Source organism: Pseudophryne corroboree, chromosome 7 (genome assembly GCF_028390025.1).
Source record: "Pseudophryne corroboree isolate aPseCor3 chromosome 7, aPseCor3.hap2, whole genome shotgun sequence".
Classification (NCBI taxonomy): Eukaryota; Metazoa; Chordata; class Amphibia; order Anura; family Myobatrachidae; genus Pseudophryne; species Pseudophryne corroboree.
Genome location: NC_086450.1, coordinates 363,084,158 through 363,104,542, shown reverse-complemented (window position 1 = coordinate 363,104,542; position 20,385 = coordinate 363,084,158). Strand labels below are relative to the sequence as shown.

The 20,385-nt window shown below is 46.1% G+C and overlaps 1 protein-coding gene across 1 annotated transcript; it reads right to left on the bottom strand.

Annotated features, from left to right (window-relative positions):
- Positions 1-724: 724 nt before the first annotated feature.
- Positions 725-11,964, bottom strand: BRI3 (brain protein I3). The gene is made up of 3 exons (XM_063934502.1): positions 11,558-11,964; positions 2,422-2,527; positions 725-1,217 (listed from the first exon to the last, which is right to left on the bottom strand). Exons 1-3 carry the CDS (start codon positions 11,727-11,729, stop codon positions 1,085-1,087), a joined length of 411 nt encoding a protein of 136 aa, XP_063790572.1. The 5' UTR covers positions 11,730-11,964; the 3' UTR covers positions 725-1,084.
- Positions 11,965-20,385: the final 8,421 nt, after the last annotated feature.

Below are 20,385 nucleotides of genomic sequence, written 5' to 3'. Positions count from 1 at the left end.
CCGAGGCGTCTCGGCATTACAGCTTTGCCGAGCAGCTACTTGGTCGGGGTCAAACATTTTTGCAAAATTCTACAAGTTTGATACCCTGGCTGATGAGGGCCTCATGTTTGCTCAATCGGTGCTGCAGAGTCATCCGCACTCTCCCGCCCGTTTTGGAGCTTTGGTATAATCCCCATGGTCCTTACGGAGTCCCCAGCATCCTCTAGGACGTAAGAGAAAATAAGATTTTAAACCTACCGGTAAATCTTTTTCTCCTAGTCCGTAGAGGATGCTGGGCGCCCGTCCCAGTGCGGAAACATTCTGCAAGGCTTGTATATAGTTATTGCATACTTAAGGGTTAAAGTTACAGTTGAGATCGGCCTCTGGCTGATGCCGTTTTGTTCATACTGTTAACTGGTTATTGTATACCATGTTGTACGGTGTGGGCTGGTGTGTATCTCGCCCTTAGATAACAAAATCCTTTTCCTCGTACTGTCAGTCTCCTCTGGGCACAGTCATAACTGAGGTCTGGAGGAGGGGCATAGAGGGAGGAGCCAGTGCACACCCATTCTAAAGCTTTACAGTGCCCATGTCTCCTGCGGAGCCGTCTATCCCCATGGTCCTTACGGAGTCCCCAGCATCCTCTACGGACTAGGAGAAAAAGATTTACCGGTAGGTTTAAAATCTTATTTTTACAGCTGCACAGGAAGCCGCCGGCTCTGCACAATGACGACAAACCTTCATATTTTCACAGTGCTGTTTTGTTTTTACTATAAAATTATTTCCAAATACATGGTACAGGTTGGTGTGACACAAATGTACATACAAATAGGTGAACACCAGCGACAGGGACATGTTCATACAGGACATGAAGACGGGGCAGAGCTGGGAAATTTGTACAGTCTCTGAAGGCACTGCTGTCTGGAAGCCGAATACACTTCCATGTGTGTCTATGGCACAGAGCTCTCCCTCCCACCCTACGCAGAACAGGAATATTAAACTTATCAAACACCCGGATATAAAGATGCTATGTAATTAAAGAGGAGGATTGTGTGTTTAAAATTGGATTGAGAAGTGTATGACAGTGTCGCCCTGCTAGATCCTTTTAACCAAATGTGGCGCCACAGTTGGGGCATCTCCGTTGCCTCAGGGCCAGGCAGAACAAGATTCCAATCGGGAAGAAGAAGATGGCACAGAAGATACCCAGGCAGGTGAAGGCATCCTCCAGAACCCCAACTCTGGCAAAATAAAAATACAACACAGTATTAGGCTTCAAAAGAAAAAGGATCTCCATAAACAAAATAATGATATCATAATACGTGTGCGTGTAAAAGAAAACATTTGTATCTGTCATTTGGTTATGGTCATGTGCAGTAACACAGGTACTGTGAGGAGCACTACTAGATAATTTAAAGAGAAGGTAACTGCCATTATGCAGTACCACAGCAATTTGTTTAAATGTGTATTTGGGATATTGCACTGAATATTACAGGAAGTAACAAATAATGGGGCAGATGTATATACCTGGAGAAGGCATAAGGAAGTGATAAACCAGTGATAAAGCAGTGTTAGGTGATAATGCACCAGCCGATCAGCTCCTAACTGTTAATTTACATATGGGAGCTGATTGGCCGGTGTGTTTATCATCTTGCATTTATCACTGGTTTATCTCGTTCCTTATGCCTTCTCCAGGTTAATACATCTGCCCCTATGGGTTTAAAAAAAAAAAAAAAAAGGAAAAAAAACCCATGTCGACCTTTTGTCATGTCGACCTAGGGACCGGATCCCATTGTAGTGATCACTGGTTTACATACAGCAAATGTGAAAGTCTCCAATAGCCTACGTATATCCACTATGCTTGTACTGAGCACGCCCCATGGATGTAGCCATGTGTGCAGGCCATGTTTGCTGAACTCCAGGTCACTGGAAATAAGGTTTTTACACAGTAATAGTGCTGCAACACAGAGCAGCACCACGCTACTGTCATAGTACTGGGCAGATTTAATTATTAACTCTAGTTTTCCTACTATATTACATAACACAGATACCCATTATTCTGAGGACTATTACTATAAATAGCATAATTGTGTCCACGATTTAACATTTTAAAAAGACAAATTTAATTGAACATATTTTGGCCCAATCATTTCTGAATGCTGCATCTACAGCCCCATAAGCCTATTCATTATGAATGAAGTCAGACGCAAGAAAGTCTTGCTGGCAGACCGTAGCCACCAAGCATTCTGCATTACAGTGACAGAGTGCTGCTTAACAGCAGTCTCCGCATGTGATCTGCATAGTGTAATAGTCACATGATAAAAAGGGAACAGCATCTCTTCCTCATGTTCCTTAGAGAGGAAAAGAAAAAATACAACAATACCACCGCACACTGACGTAGTAATTTCAATTTGAGGTGTCAAAACGAAAGCTCAATTAAGATACCTGCAAGCCGGGCACCCGCCAACAACTACCACTGAAGTCACGGATGCTGGCTGTTGGATAATCGTGTAAGTGCTTGGGTAGGCAGTCTGTGGCGATGCAATGTATCCTGAAATGGAAAGGGGGGAAAAAAAAAAAAAAAATCTATATTAATTAATACATACAGTAATTTCACAGGTTGATTACATGAACTTAAAGAAGCAAGAGTATAAGAAGTAACAAAATCACTACAAAGTGTACCTGTCCCTTATGTACACTGCACCTGTAAGCTATTGCATACCCAACCTCTCCCTTGAAGCCAGCAGGTCTTGAGTGGTAACAAACTTTCACAATCACTGCTGCTAGCATGGTAACATGAGAAGAAGTGGAACTGGGACCAGACATGCATAACACTGATGTGGGCAAGGAATAAGAACTGTAGACAGACAACGCATAAGCGGGCAGACAGCATGTACACTGCACACAGCGGCAGTGTGACGGTTACATCATCATGAAATTAATACTGACTGTGTGTGAGAGGTGCTCTATATATTGCTCATTCCTATCAGATACCTTACAGTATCCCGGTATTAGGAAAGCTTCTTTTTGCTTACTATTTTCATACATTAGCGGTTATACAGGTTTGTTAGCAAACAAAAAAAGTTAACAATTGGGCAAAACCATGTTGCACTGCAAGTGAGGCAGATGTAACATGTGCAGAGAGACATAGGCGTGCGCAGCTAGTTTTATTAAGGGGTGCACCGCTGGAGGGGAGTGTCTAGCCCTGCCTTGTGAGCGTGTCTAGCACCACCTACAGTATTTTACATTCTCTCAGTAAAATCACATGGCTTAATCCAATTTCTCCCTAGTTCCTAATAATACAAGTAGATATAATACACCCCAGAGAAATAAAATGGAACATAATGGTGTGACCACTGGCCATTACTGACTATCAGTGGGACTTGGAGTATGGTATTGTCTGCGCTAACTCCTCTACAGAAAGACAGATAGAATAGAAAAAGAAAAAAGGAGGAAGAAAGTATGACAAGAGTGACAAACAAAATGATGCAGCCGTAGATTAAACCAGTACCCTCACTGGTTGGAATTAATTACATGCAGAATTCTTGGCGCAACATTTAAAGACAAAGACTGATGTCAGACTGAAAATAACATTTAATATCAAGTTAAAAAATAGTTTAATAAGCATAAAATTAAATTAAAAAATGATAAGTTCATTCAATGGATATAGTCCACTCTGTAATGAACCAATTCAAAATTAAAAGTCAATGCCTCAACGGCAAAAATTGTCCTGAGACCTGGTATCCTTAGCCTAAGGATACCAGGTCTCAGGACAATTTTTGCCGTTGAGGCATTGACTTTTAATTTTGAATTGGTTCATTACAGAGTGGACTATATCCATTGAATGAACTTATCATTTTTTAATTTAATTTTATGCTTATTAAACTATTTTTTAACTTGATATTAAATGTTATTTTCAGTCTGACATCAGTCTTTGTCTTTAAATGTTGCGCCAAGAATTCTGCATGTCATTACTGACTATCCATAACCCTGAGTCCTAGCTGCCGCTGCACCCTATTGCTGCTTACACTTCCCCAACCTATCCCTGACCCAGTGGCAGAAATAGAGAGTGGTGGGACTAGGTGCAAAATTCACATTACGCCACACGGTATGAGCCGAAGTCATATTACGCCACACAGCATTAGCCAAAATTCACATTACGCCACACGGTATGAGCCGAAATCATATTACGCCACACAGCATTAGCCAAAATTCACGTTATATCGCTCACAGTGACAGACCATACTGTTGAACAACTGCTAGTTAATACATTAAGTCAAGTGGGAGTGGTGAGCTAAAATGTGTGAAAAGTGATCTGTTTGGGCGCTCCTCCACAGTGGTGTGGCACATGAGGAGAGAGAGAGCATGGGAGGGCGCACGGTGTGACATCATCGCGTCACATTGCACAATTAGAGGAGACGAGAGGAGGTTTACATGCACCAATGATTAACCTGGGTGTCTGGCAGCCAATAATACAGTACTGACCGGCAGGGCTGGCACCATAAATCTTTGGGCCCTGTACACACATCTTTAGGGACCCCATCCCTTCCTTGTAGATACATGTGAATAGCACCAGAGAAAACATACCCAGATTATTTACATTGTAACTCAGAGTGTGTCAACTACACAATGAAAACTCACATTACATGCCACACAGCACACCCACACATTACATGCAGCAAGCCACACATTACATGCCACACAGCACACCCACACATTATATGATACATATATAATTTACCTGTGGGTGCGCTCTCCGCTCAGCGCTTCTGTCCGCCGGCCACTACACAGACAACTCGTCTCCTCCATCCTTGGCCCCTGTCCTACCCGGCAGTATTGTTTACTGGTGGGTTTCGGTAGTGGGTGCAGTGGCACGTCTGTCCCCCTGTCGCCGGGCTTTCTGACTGGGTGTAGCGGGCGGCCGCGGGTACACAGAAATAGATTGCCACACTTGCCGATCTCTTGCAGCTACATGTAGTGTTCACTCTAGGCTGTTTTAGCAGGGCGCCGCACCCTGCCCGTTTTTTAGCAGGCAAAACCCGCCCTGCCCCTTTTGCGGCGCCCTGCTAGAACAGCCGCCCACTCCCTGCCCTCCCGGCGTGTATAGATGCCGTGCGCATGCGCGCGGCATCCATTCACGCATTGGGAGAGGGCTGGGGGAAGCCCAGCACCGACGAAGGTGCTGGGCACGCCCCCAACAGTGACGTCGCCGGCCACAGACGCTCTCTATAGTAGCGTCTGTAGGCCGCACCGCCCCCAAAAAGGACGTAGGCATGGCCGCGCCCCCATTTCGGACGCGCGCGAGGCTTCGCCGCGCGCAGAGTCCGGCGCCCTGCCCCTTTTCACTCCTAGCGTGAACACTATACATGCGTGCGTGAAAGGGGTGCCAGACATTAGAGGGTGCCTGTGCGCACAAGGCACCACCCGTGCGCACGCCTATGCAGGGAGATTAGATTTGGGTGGGTTATATTGTTTCTGTGCAGGGCAAATACTGGCTGCTTAATTTCTACACTGCAATTTAGATTTCAATTTGAACACACCCCACCCAAATCTAACTCTCTCTGCACGTTATATCTGCCGCCCACCCCATGCAGTGCAACATGGTTTTGCCCAATTTCTAACTTTTTTGGTTTGCTAACAAACCTGTATAAGTCTTAATGTATCTACATTAGTCATAATTGGGGCAACCAGAATAACTTACTCCTTAATTCCGTTTGGTGCCAAATGCTATAAGACCATCACAGAGGTCCAATTCTGATACCAAATAAAGGAACCAGATTATTAAAACCAGTGGGACTAGGCCTACATAACTCAACTCTTACAGGCACCCACCGTTACTGTAAACTTAAATGTACAATGATGTAAGGTACCGGTGAGGGGGTAATCAGAACAAACCTATTCCATATGTTTTTGGGTTGAACATTTTATTTTACAAGTACTGTAACTGTTTCGGTGATGAGCCACTTGTGTTGATTTTATTAGAAAGTAGTCATCCAAAACCGCATTAAAAAGGGAGGTACTGATTAAAAGTATAAGTAAAATTAACACTAATTCATTAATACATCCCTTTGAGCTACGGTATAACAAGCTGGTGATAACGTCCACTGGCAGCATTGGCAATATCCAGCACTGAGTCAACACCAGGGCATCACCTGACTAGATTCCACACGTCAGGTGATAATGACCTTCCCTAGAACTCCAGGAATTTATCTGGCTAAACATCTTTCAAGACCGTCACCTGCAAGCATTTTTTGGCTTTCTTTGTCCTTTAAACCTTAGGAGAATGCAACTCGTATAAGTTTACAAATAGCATTTCATTGCCAGGATACTAGTTGCTGTTCTAGATACAAAATAGATGCTTGTCCATCACCCACTCCCCCCATCTAACCCTCCCCACACCCCTGACAGCCCATGTACAGACAGACTTGACAATGCTGTAGCCTGTCACATTACCAGCATATCTAATTCTTCGTTAAGTAAATTAGTGTGTACAAGGCATTAATTATTCCACGTCCATACTCAGACGACATTAACTGCCTTGAAGCATGGACAGGACTGATAAAGGTCACAAATGGCTGGAAGCAGTGACATAAGCCGGTTTTACATAACATCTTCTTTCTAGCAAATAACTAATATTTGAAAACCCATGTATTGCTGTAAACCTTTCCATGTATTTATCAGCCAGCAAACACAGTAAGAAAGTTAAATATTAACAATGCAAACATTTTGCACGCAATATTCTTAAAAAGGTTTCAAAATGTAATAAGCAACGTTCAGTCTCTCTAATATATTGGTAAAAGCTTCAGATGAAAAGTCATTAGAATAAAAGAAAAAAAAAAAAATCACACCCCAACAATAACACACAACACTAGGCCTACATGCAACACCTGTTTATGTGCCTATTATGCAACATTTGTGTTGCCACAATTTGCAGGCCAGTGACCACTGCAGCCTTTCCCTATGTCCGGCGCTACGTTTTATCATAGATATTTAGATTTTTCAGTTAAAAGGACAATATATTTCTGTACATCTAGAATTATTGGTCAGGAAACAATGGCAGCGGTCTAAGGGCTTAATTCCGCACGATAGCTATTCAGAGAAATTGCAGTTGTCTGCGAATAGAAAGGCACCGCCCAGTCAGGAAGAAAAAAAAACGCTCCGTGCAAAAATGTAAAGGCATCGCAGATCGCTATCCACTCACAGATGCATATGCATTTTCCAGAACATTGAAGAAACTTTGCTGTCTGAGCAAATGTGAGAAAGTCTGAGGCTGCCACTAATCTGTGGCTGATACGGCCTGGAAGTGGTCTGCACTGACATCAGAGACGCTCCTTAAAAACTCCTGCATTTTTTCTGACACACGCAGAAAATGGCAGGTTTCCACCCAGAAACGCCGGCTTCCTGTCAGTCAAACAGCGGCTACCTTGCAATTACGATCTGTACACTTCTGTCGCCATTACCCCTCATGCGTGCGCAATTGTTCGATTTACAATTTCTCTGACTAGCGACCCATGCTAAATTAGGCCCTATAGACACAAATACTTATCTGTTAATACTTCACAAATACTCAGATGATTAGTATAGCGGACCCTTGTAATGGAAAGTGGAGCTACTACGGCAAAGTAAAGCTAGGTACACACTTGAACAATGTAATAAAAGAACGCAATGGTTGTTCCGATTTCACTACAATCACACAATCCCCAAACACACAAATGTCTATTATACCCACTATGCAATCTTCGGAACGATACAATTATGTAGAACAGTGCCAAACGTCAGAGTCCAACATATTATGTGGTCCTGTGTACTAACTACACGATGTGCACATTGTACATCACATCATTCCATATGGCGTGCAGCACATCAGATGGGACGATGTAATGAATGACACGTGGGGACGGTAGATTGGGTGTACACACTGTACGATGGTCGTGCATGGTCGATAGTCAACACTGTGCATGTGCAGTATGGGTCCTCCATCCTCGGACGCCATGAGGCTGCAGACGTCAGGTTAGTGACAGTCTGCAGCTGTTTGTGAGGCGGTGATGGGCTACATTTAAAAAGAAAAAAAAACGGAGGCATGTCGCCTACGTTTTATGGGAGAGCCAAGGCCTAGAGTCTACATCTTCCGCTAAATCCAACTGAACCTGAATTATGCCCAGTGAGTATTCACCATAAGACTCCCATTCAGAAAGTGTCAGAGTTCTATTGCATTGTATGGGACTGTGAATAAAACGCTGCATACACACCATACTGTCATGCTGCACTTCCTGGGGGTATTCAGTTTCTACAGAAAACTTCCCACTTGGCATTTGATGGAAGGAACCGGTGTTAAGTCAAATAAACTATTACATGTTCATAAAGTCTCAGTTTAGTTAATATCAAGAAACGATAATGGCCTCCATCCACTTACAGTCTGCAGAAAGTAGTGAGTGTACCTCTGCATTATATACAGAGGTCTACTTCACCAAAAAGCTTTAGAAAAACTAAAATAGCTAGCAGAGTCTGGATACATGGTATAAGCTATAGGACCCATTTATTACTTACTGGGTTTTAGACCAGTCACAAAAGAGAATTTTGCCAATCCTTCCTTTTGTTTAGAATAGTTTGAAACAAAAAGTTGGTGTCCATTTGCCGTTAGCCGGCAAGAACCCTTGTATAGTCTATCTGCCTGCAATACGTTTTTTTGCCAGTACTCCACTAAACAAGACCTGCCTGTCCTCTATCACATGATAATTATACAGCATGATTTCCCAGAGGAAAGCAAAGTCCACATGACAAATGCCCAGAATCTGGAAACCACACGTCAGAAACCAAAAGGGTTTTTCCTTTGTTATTATAGCTAGTAAATGACTAATAAGGGCTAGCAGAGGAAGGTGCAGCACTCTTACAGTCCCCTACACACAGAAGGGTCAGCCACGGTGTGACAATAAATGCTTGGGATGCTTCCTAATCCAAGATAGCGAAGACTGATGCTGTAACAGAAGTCATAGGTTAGTCACATGAGGATTAGGGAAGCCAATCCCGGGCATCGGAATTGAAAAATGGCCAATCCCGGGATTCCGCTTTAACTATGTGGCGGCCGCCTCGCAGACATAACTCACCATATACCGCGGGTGGGTGGGGAACATCCTCCACTCTCTCCTGGCAGCTCCCAGCGGCGTGCAACAGCGCAGCGTGACCTCTCATGCTGTGCTGGGGAGCCGGAAGAAAGAAGCCGGGCAGCGTCTGATCGTCCTGTGGACGCACAACGCGGATCCCTTAATCCCCGGGATTAGAGCTTCCATTCCCGGGATTGAATCCCAGACGTTTTCAGCACTAAATCCCGGGATCACGATCCCGGGATTGGCCACCATAATGAGGATAGGAGGCTGTGGGGTCACAAATCCTTAGTTGGCATTTTAGCACTTTTAATGCCAAGTTTACCTTACCCCATCAAATAATGTAATCCATATGTCCCAAGCAATGGCGTTACCAGTTTTGGGACACGCAATCCTGGCACCTACAATATAACAGATAGCATGCAGAATGTTGTGCAGGAAAAAAAAAAAAGCCTGTGGAGCTATCAGATAAAAAAATTAATGGAACTGAGCGTTGGTTACCAGGCATCATCTGACTGCCATTACAGGCAGTGACAGGTCACATGCCAGACACTTACAGTTTGGGTACTTGGGGCGGGATTCAAATCTTTTCTGCCGCCTCCCAACCGCCGGCAGTATTCAAATGTTACTACCGATGGTCGCGATATCAGCATTTCAGCTCGCCACCCGCAAGGGTGGCGAGCTGAAATGCGTGAAAAGTGACCCGTTTGGACGCCCAAATGGGACTTTTCACGATCGCGCCCATGTCTTTAGTCGGGTTTAGCTGCTTTACGCGGCTAAACCCGGCTCTTATGGGTGCGATCAGCGCGAAACTGGAGGCATTAGAATATTGCCCCGCGATCTCCCGTCACTTTAGACGGGAGATCGGGGGCGATAAAAGATTTGAATCCTGCCCTTGGTGTCTGCTTTCTTGGCAACTTAAAAAATATGATTGTAGTCTGTTTGCCAGGGGTTAAAAAAGCTGTATAACATTTTAAGACTATCACCATAAGACTCAGGCCAAGCTCCACCAGCTACCTTGTTATTTCCCGGCAGATTTATCACAGCTTCTAAAGAGAACGACAGGAGGAGTTGCCCAAAGCTACCATTTAGATTCCAGCTCTCATTTATCAACCTTTGGCTTGCTCTAGCCGTTGTGAAACTACACATCCCAGCATGCACCGACGCAAATTTAGTATTCCCAAACGGTAAATCTGTGGCAGGTCTTGCGGCAGCTTGTAGTTTCACAACAGCTGGAGAGCCACAGGTTGACCAGGCCTGATCCCGTATATTATATCAAATAACTAGAAGCCAATTGTGAGATTTATCTATCCTTGTAAAGAGTCAAGGTGAAAAAGTCGCCCAGTTAGCTTCCATTTATTTCATACAATGTACTCGATCAGGGCTGGCCAACTGTGAAAGTAAAGCTGGGTACACACCGACGCGATGCATACCCAGCCGATATGTCAGCCCGACGAGCCGTCATATTGGAACCTGGGTACACATTGAGCGATGTTAATGAAGGTCGGAAAAATCGTGTTCCGTCCTTCATTAGCATACTATAGTAAACTAGCTATAGTCATCAAAGACGCTAGCAACCACGGGAACCCGCAATCCCACACATTGGGCATACATACTACCCAACATGCACCGTTGTGAGCGATATCTTGATCCGATCCTCCAGACCGAACGACACAGCTCAGTGTGTACCCAGCTTGACAGCTGGAGTAGGAAGCTGTTGCAAACCCATACACAGACTGTAGGGTCACTAGTGGGATAGACCACCGGATCACTGCCACAGCTCTAGATTTACAACCATTCTCCAGTGTTGAATTGCACCTAAAATGTATCCAGTGTGCATTGGATTAACATAGAATTCTTAAAAGATCAACTATGTCTAAAAACTGTAAACACAAAGACAAGAGGAGTAAGTGACGTGTGCAGTTGGACATTGCGACCACAATTACGAGAGTCCAGCATCACAGATTTTCCTGCACACTTCTATAGGGCGCAAGGAAAACGCTGCAATATTGGTGATCACTCAGTGCCGGCAAAAAGAATTACCCTAAAAGTGATATACAGGGGTCAATTCAATTAGATTAGGGGCAACGGCATAAAAACATTGGCAACGGCTGCTCACCCCGCACTTGTAGAGTTTTGTATGCAGTCCTATGGAACTGCGAAATAAGGTCAGCAAGTCCAGGGGAACCATAAGTCCAGCACATAGCAGCAATTACATGCTCACCCCCTAACTGAATTGACCCCATGAAGAGAGAGAGAGAGAGAGAGAGAGAGAGAGAGAGAGAGAGAGAGAGAGAGAGAACACCATCAACTACACACACTAAAATGTTATATATATATATATATATATATATATATATATATATATATATATATATATATATATATACACACACATACACACATAGACTCTTCTCCTTGCTAGTAAGGAGTGCACTACACAACAGGTGAGCAGTCAGGCTGCTGGCGGAGATACACACCGGTGCCGGTAGGGTAGGGGTATGCAGGAGGCTGATACACGGTCTGAGCTGCAGTCTGGGGGGCTCCCGGTATAGTCCCATAGTTCTGCTGCGGTTGCCCGTACTCATACCCGCCCGGAGCCGCCGGAGTGTAGGCTGGGGGTCTCTCCTGCAGTAGGGGCTTGCTGTCCATGCTGACTCCCGGTGAGAGCGGAGGGAGAAGCGCTGAATGACGGGTGTAGCAGGCAGGGCGCCAGATGAGGGTGGGCACGGGTTGGCAGGAGCCTGGCTCCCGTGTGATCCCGCTGTCAGTTCCCCGGAGCACACACTCACACTCCCTCCTCCTAATGTGCGAGGAGTGAGAGCAGCAATCACAAGACTCTGGTCATGTGACCGTCCTGATGATGCTGCTGCGTGACTCTGCCTGGCCGGCAGCAGGAAGAGAAGCGCCTCTTAAAGGGGCAGGCACACTGGTGGCACCTGCAGCTGCTGCTGGGGTGTTCCCGATATAACGTGACAGGAGGGGTTCCTGGCTGCTGCTGCTTGCTAGCCTGGAATCAGGGTGACTGGGGGCATGATATACATACAGGAGGAACTGGAGGAGACAGGCAGCTGGACCCCTATGCAGCGCGCTATCTTTCATTTACCACTGGAGATAGATAGATAGATAGATAGATAGATAGATAGATAGATAGATAGATAGATAGATAGATGATAGATGCATGCTATGGGTGTAGTATGGAAGTTAGATACGATAGTAACTAGGTCGACCACTATTGGTCGACCGTAACTAGGTCGACATGCGTTTTTTATGTGTTTTTTTGTGTAATTTTCTTCATACAGTGACTGGGAACCTAATTAGTGCACCGTGTCCCCTCGCATGGCTCGCTTTGCTCGGCACAGGTTACCGTTCCCAATTGTAGTTCAAGAAGATCGTTAAGTATGAAAAGGTTAAAAAAAAAGAGAAAAATCGTGAAAAACTAATGTTGACCTTTTGACCTGTCGTGCTAGAACATGTCGACCTATAAACCCCGTCGACCTAGTTACTGTCGACCAATAGTGGTCGACCTAGTTACTGTCGGCCTAGAGACCGGATCTCAGATGCTACCGTGCAATTTCACGAAGCTCTGCCTAGAAAGTGGAGTACTATGGGTGGGGGGACAGGGAGCCAGTAATACCAGCCAGCAGGTGTCATGGCAGGTGCCCCATGCGATCGCACTTCTCACCCGCTGGTAGAAACGGCACTGTATTGTGGCAGAGTCTACTACGCATAAGTAGGTCTCCGGAAACATGGCCCCCGCTATGTTCCAGAGACTAATCACTACTGCGCATGCACAGTGGTCATTTTAGTGATCATTTTTACCATGGCTGCAGCGCCCATCGTGGGACTCCGGAAAGGTAAGTAATAAAACATGGGTGCAATGTGGGTCCCCCATGACCACACACATTGCATCCATTATGAAAATGCCAGTGTGGCCACCCTTTTCTTCAAAACAGCATCAATTCTTATAGGTACACTTGGACACAGTTTTTGAAGCAAGTCAGCAGGGAGGTTTTTCAAAGCATTTTGGAAAACTAACGACAGATCTGTGGATGTAGGCTTGCTCAAATCCTTCTGCCTCTTTATGTAATCCCAGACAGACTCAATTATATGGAGATCAGGGCTCTGTAGGGGCCATATCATCACTTCCAGGACTCCTTGTTCTTCTTTACACTGAAGATAGTTCTTAATGACACAGGCTGTTGTCTGGGGTCATTGTCCTGTTGCAAAATACATTTAGAGCGATTCAGATGCCTCCCTGATGGTATTGCATGATGGATAATTACCTGCCTGTATTTCTCAGCATTGAGAACATTATTGTACCGCACTCCAGCCCTTCAGCAAACTGCCTTCTGTTATAGCCAAATATTTTAAATTTTGACTGATCAGTCAAGAGCACCTGCTGTCAATTTTCTGCACCCCAGATCCTGTGTTTTCGTGCATAGTTGAGTCACTTGGCCTTGTTTCCACATCGAAGGTACAGTATGGCTTTTTGACTGCAATGCTTCCATGAAGACCACTTGTACAGTAGATGCATGTACATGGGTCTCACTGGTTTCTGCCAGTTCTGAGCCAATGGCACTGCTGGACATCTTCCGATTTTTAAGGGAAGAAAGCATGATGTGTCTTTCATCTGATGCACTAAGTTTCCTTGGTCGACCACTGCGTCTACGGTCCTCAACATTGCCCGTTTCTTTGTGCTTCTTCAAAAGAGCTTGAACAGCACATCTTGAAACCCCAGTCTGCTTTGAAATCTTTGCCTGGGAGAGACCTTGCTGATGCAGTATAAATACCTTGAGGTAAATTTACTAAGATGAGAGTTCTATTTAAGATGGGATGTTGCCCCTAGCAACCAATCAGATTTTACTTCTCATTTATCTAGCACCTTCTAGAAGATAATACCCGGAATCTGATTGGTTGCTATGGGCAACATACCATCTTAAATAGAACTCCCATCTTAGTAAATTGACCCCCTTGGGTTTTGTTGCTGTGCTCAGTCTTGACCTGTGACATGAAACTGTCCTCCAAAGCCTTAACCTTGTAGCAGAATTTGGCTGTTCCTCACCCAGTTTTAAGCCTCCTACACAGCTGTTTCTGTTTTGTTAATGACAGTGTTTTAACCTACATATGAAAATGATGATCATTATGACCTGTTTGGTATGTTTGATTTATCATACGCCAGACTATTAGGGCCAGATGTACTAGTCTTGAAAAGTGATAAAGTGGAGTGATAAACTACTAACCAAATAGCTTTTAGCTGCCATTTTTCTAACACATCCTGCAACACGGCAGTTAGGGGCTGATTGGCTGGTACTTTATCACTCTCCACTTTATCACTTTCCAAGGCTTAGGACATCTCCCCCTATAATCCTACACAATCCCTGACTTTGTTCAAGTGTACATTGAAGAATTGATGCTGTTTTGAAGGCAAAGTGTGGTCACACCAAATATTGATTTGAATTAGATTTCTCATCTGTTAATTCACTTTGCATATTGTTAATTGCTAAAAATAAACTAACACTTCTATTTTTTAAACCATTCTTACTTTGCAGCATACTTCCACATCTGCATAAAACTTTTGTACAGTAAATACATATATATCAGTGATGTGCAGGGACATGGATGATTCACTTTTTTGAATCACGGCGCCCTAGAATATCAGAATTTTTTTCACGGCACCCCTAGGCCAAAAATTTCTTATTGAGAAATTTAGAAAGAAATATTACATTAAGTAGATCGCGTTTATATGTCATCCTTAGGGTCAGTTGTGTGGTGAGGGACAAGATTTGCTTCTGTTTGGCCACACGTTTTATGACTGGCAGCCACCAGCACTGGTTTTGCCTATTATATTGACCATGAATAATTTGAATTGGTCCTGGACCACCAACCCAGGGCACCCCTGCAAGTGTCCCGAGGCACCCCAGGGAGCCACGGCACACAGTTTGGGAACCTCTGTGTTACAGCCATATTCCAGAATGGAATAAATGCATTTTCTCTGACGTCCTAGTGGATGCTGGGGACTCCGTAAGGACCATGGGGGAATAGACGGCTCCGCAGGAGACTGGGCACACTAAAAGAAAGATTTGGTACTACCTGGTGTGCACTGGCTCCTCCCTCTATGCCCCTCCTCCAGACCTCAGTTAGATTTCTGTGCCCGGCCGAGCTGGATGCACACTAGGGGCTCTCCTGAGCTCCTAGAAAGAAAGTATATATTAGGTTTTTTATTTTCAGTGAGACCTGCTGGCAACAGGCTCACTGCAACGAGGGACTAAGGGGAGAAGAAGCGAACCTACCTGCTTGCAGCTAGCTTGGGCTTCTTAGGCTACTGGACACCATTAGCTCCAGAGGGATCGACCGCAGGACCCGTCCTTGGTGTTCGTTCCCGGAGCCGCGCCGCCGTCCCCCTTACAGAGCCAGAAGCAAGAAGATGGTCCGGAAAATCGGCGGCAGAAGACTTCAGTCTTCACCAAGGTAGCGCACAGCACTGCAGCTGTGCGCCATTGCTCCTCGTACACACTTCACACTCCGGTCACTGAGGGTGCAGGGCGCTGGGGGGGGGGGCGCCCTGAGCAGCAATAATATCACCTTGGGTGGCAAAATAACCACAATATATAGCCCCAGAAGCTATATATGTGGTAATTACCCCTGCCAGAATACAGAAAAAAGCGGGAGAAAAGTCCGCCGAAAAAGGGGCGGAGCCATCTCGCTCAGCACACTGGCGCCATTATTCCCCCACAGTTCCGCTGGAAGGAAGCTCCCTGACTCTCCCCTGCAGTCTACACTACAGAAAAGGGTAAAAAAGAGAGGGGGGGCACAGATTGAGGCGCAGTAAATATTATAGCAGCTATAGGGGACATAATTCAGTTAGTCCCTGCATTATATAGCGCTCTGGTGTGTGCTGGCATACTCTATCTCTGTCTCCCCAAAGGGCTTTTGTGGGGTCCTGTCTCCTTTAAGAGCATTCCCTGTGTGTGTGCGGTGTGTCGGTACGGCTGTGTCGACATGTTTGATGAGGAGACTTATGTGGAGGCGGAGCAGATGCCTATAAATGTGATGTCACCTCCTGCGGGGCAGACACCTGAGTGGATGGACTTATGGAAGGAATTACGTGCAAGTGTCGACTCCTTACATAAAAAATTTGACGACAGGCCAAATGCGGGACAGCCGGCTTCTCAGCCCGTGCCTGCCCAGGCAATTCAATGGCCATCAGGGGCTCTAAAACGCCCACTACCTCAGATGGCAGACACAGATGTCGACACGGATACTGATACCAGTGTCGACGACGATGAGTCAAATTTAATGTCCACTAGGGCCATTCGTGGCATGATTGAGGCAATGAAAGAGGTTTTACTCCTTTCTGATATAAACCCATGTACCTCAAAAAAGGGTATTATGTTTGGGGAGAAAAAGCTACCAATAGTTTTTCCCCCATCTGAAGAATTAAATGAAGTGTGTGAAGAAGCGTGGGCTTTCCCTGATAAGAAATTGGTGATTTCAAAAAAATTACTAATGGCGTTCCCTTTCTCGCCAGAGGATAGGTCACGTTGGGAAACTCCCCCTAGAGTGGATAAAGCGCTCACACGTTTGTCTAAAAAGGTGGCACTACCGTCTCCGGATACGGCCGCCCTAAAGGAACCTGCTGATAGAAAGCAGGAGGCTATCCTAAAGTCTATATATACACACACTGGTGTTATACTGAGACCAGCTATTGCTTCAGCGTGGATGTGCAGTGCTGCTGCTGCTTGGTCAGATTCCCTGTCAGAAAATATTGACACCCTGGACAGGGACACTATATTGCTTACCATAGAGCATATAAAAGACTCAGTCTTGTACATGAGAGATGCACAGAGGGAGATCTGCCGGCTGGCATCTAGAATAAGTGCATTGTCCATTTCTGCTAGGAGAGGCTTATGGACTCGGCAGTGGACAGGGGATGCAGATTCTAAAAGGCACATGGAAGTTTTGCCTTATAAGGGTGAGGAGTTATTCGGGGATGGTCTCTCAGACCTTGTTTCCACAGCAACAGCTGGGAAGTCAGCATTTTTACCCCATGTCCCCTCACAGCCTAAGAAAGCGCCGTACTATCAGGTGCAGTCCTTTTGAACCCAGAAAAACAGGCGGGGAAAAGGCGGGTCCTTTCTGTCTAGAGGCAGAGGAAGGGGAAAAAAGCTGCACCACGCAGCAGGTTCCCAGGAACAAAAGTCCTCCCCCGCTTCTTCCAAATCCGCCGCATGACGGTGGGGCTCGACAGGCGGAGCCAGGTACGGTGGGGGGCCGCCTCAAAAATTTCAGCGATCAGTGGGTTCGCTCACGGGTGGATCCCTGGATCCTTCAAGTAGTATCTCAGGGGTACAAGCTGGAATTCGAGGCGACTCCCCCCCGCCGTTTCCTCAAATCGGCCTTACCGACAATTCCCTCGAGCAGGGAGGCTGTACTAGAGGCAATTCACAAGCTGTATTCCCAGCAGGTGATAGTCAAGGTACCCCTACTTCATCAAGGACGGGGTTACTATTCCACACTGTTTGTGGTACCGAAACCGGACGGTTCGGTGAGACCCATTTTAAATTTGAAATCCTTGAACACATACATAAAAAAATCAAAGTTCAAGATGGAATCGCTCAGGGCGGTTATTGCAAGCCTGGACGAGGGGGATTACATGGTATCCCTGGACATCAAGGATGCTTACCTGCATCAGAGACCTCCTAAAACCAAAACGGGTATCGGTGCATCACTGCACACGAGTCCTGGGAAAAATGGTGGCTTCATACGAAGCAATTCCATTCGGCAGGTTCCATGCAAGGACCTTCCAGTGGGACCTCTTGGACAAGTGGTCGGGATCGCATCTTCAGATGCATCATCTGATAACCCTGTCTCCAAAGACCAGGGTGTCTCTACTGTGGTGGCTGCAGAGCGCTCATCTTCTAGTGGGCCGCTGATTCGGCATACAGGACTGGATCCTGGTGACCACGGATGCCAGCCTTCGGGGCTGGGGCGCAGTCACACAGGGAAGAAATTTCCAGGGACTTTGGTCAAGTCAGGAGTCATTCCTACACATAAACATTCTGGAACTGAGGGCCATTTACAATGCCCTAAGTAAGGCAAAGCCCCTGCTTCAAAACCAGCGGGTTCTGATTCAATCAGACAACATCACGGCAGTCGCTCATATAAACCGACAGGGCGGCACGAGAAGCAGGGTGGCCATGGCAGAAGCCACAAGGATTCTCCGATGGGCGGAAAATCACGTACTAGCACTGTCAGCAGTGTTCATTCCGGGAGTGGACAACTGGGAAGCAGACTTCCTCAGCAGACACGACCTACACCCGGGAGAGTGGGGACTTCATCCAGAAGTCTTCCTACTGTTGGTAAACCGCTGGGAAAGGCCACAGGTGGACATGATGGCGTCCCGCCTCAACAAGAAGCTAAAAAGATATTGCGCCAGGTCAAGGGACCCTCAGGCGATAGCTGTGGACGCTCTAGTGGCACCGTGGGTGTACCAGTCGGTCTATGTGTTCCCTCCTCTGCCCCTCATACCAAAGGTACTGAGAATAATAAGAAGGCGAGGAGTAAGAACGATACTCGTGGTTCCGGATTGGCCAAGAAGAGCTTGGTACCCGGAACTTCAAGAAATGATATCAGAGGACCCATGGCCTCTACCGCTCAGACAGGATCTGCTACAGCAGGGGCCCTGTCTGTTCCAAGACTTACCGCGGCTACGTTTGACGGCATGGCGGTTGAATTCCGGATCCTAAAGGAAAAGGGCATTCCGGAGGAAATCATTCCTACGCTGATAAAAGCCAGGAAAGAAGTAACCGCAAACCATTATCACCGCATTTGGCGAAAATATGTTGCGTGGTGTGAGGCCAGGAAGGCCCCCACAGAGGAATTTCAGCTGGGTCGTTTTCTGCACTTCCTACAGTCAGGAGTGACTATGGGCCTAAAATTGGGTTCCATTAAGGTCCAAATTTCGGCTCTGTCGATTTTCTTCCAGAAAGAACTGGCTTCACTGCCTGAAGTTCAGACTTTTGTAAAGGGAGTGCTTCATATTCAGCCCCCTTTTGTGCCTCCTGTGGCACCTTGGGATCTCAATGTGGTGTTGAGTTTCCTAAAATCACATTGGTTTGAACCACTTAAAACCGTGGATCTCAAATATCTCACGTGGAAAGTGGTCATGTTATTGGCCTTGGCTTCGGCCAGGCGTGTGTCAGAATTGGCGGCTTTGTCGTGTAAAAGCCCTTATCTGATTTTCCATATGGATAGGGCAGAATTTAGGAGTCGTCCTCCGTTTCTCCCTAAGGTGGTATCAGCTTTTCACTTGAACCAACCTATTGTGGTGCCTGCGGCTACTAAGGACTTGGAGGATTCCAAGTCACTGGACGTAGTCAGGGCCTTGAAAATTTATGTTTCCAGGACGGCTGGAGTCAGGAAAACTGACTTGCTTTTTATCCTGTATGCACCCAACAAAATAGGTGCTCCTGCTTCTAAGCAGACTATTGCGCGCTGGATTTGTAGCACAATTCAGCTGGCGCATTCTGCGGCTGGTTTGCCGCATCCTAAATCAGTGAAAGCCCATTCCACGAGGAAGGTGGGCTCATCTTGGGCGGCTGCCCGAGGGGTCTCGGCTTTACAACTTTGCCGAGCTGCTACTTGGTCAGGGGCAAACACGTTTGCTAAATTCTACAAATTTGATACCCTGGCTGAGGAGGACCTTGAGTTCTCTCATTCGGTGCTGCAGAGTCATCCGCACTCTCCCGCCCGTTTGGGAGCTCTGGTATAATCCCCATGGTCCTTACGGAGTCCCCAGCATCCACTAGGACGTCAGAGAAAATAAGAATTTACTCACCGGTAATTCTATTTCTCGTAGTCCGTAGTGGATGCTGGGCGCCCATCCCAAGTGCGGATTGTCTGCAATACTTGTATATAGTTATTGCCTAACTAAAGGGTTATTGTTGAGCCATCTGTTGAGAGGCTCAGTTGTTATTCATACTGTTAACTGGGTAAAATATCACGAGTTATACGGTGTGATTGGTGTGGCTGGTATGAGTCTTACCCGGGATTCAAAATCCTTCCTTATTGTGTCAGCTCTTCCGGGCACAGTATCCTAACTGAGGTCTGGAGGAGGGGCATAGAGGGAGGAGCCAGTGCACACCAGGTAGTACCAAATCTTTCTTTTAGTGTGCCCAGTCTCCTGCGGAGCCATCTATTCCCCCATGGTCCTTACGGAGTCCCCAGCATCCACTACGGACTACGAGAAATAGAATCACCGGTGAGTAAATTCTTATTTTTTCCCTCAAAATTCCACACACAATAC

Excerpts from the sequence above, each read along its gene's own strand:
- BRI3 (XM_063934502.1), bottom strand. The coding sequence starts at position 11,729 with ATGGACAGCAAGCCCCTACTGCAGGAGAGACCCCCAGCCTACACTCCG. Across the intron at positions 2,528-11,557 it reads CCCCTACCCTACCGGCACCG|GATACATTGCATCGCCACAG; the intron begins GTGTGTATCTCC and ends TTTCCATTTCAG. Across the intron at positions 1,218-2,421 it reads GGCGGGTGCCCGGCTTGCAG|AGTTGGGGTTCTGGAGGATG; the intron begins GTATCTTAATTG and ends TTATTTTGCCAG.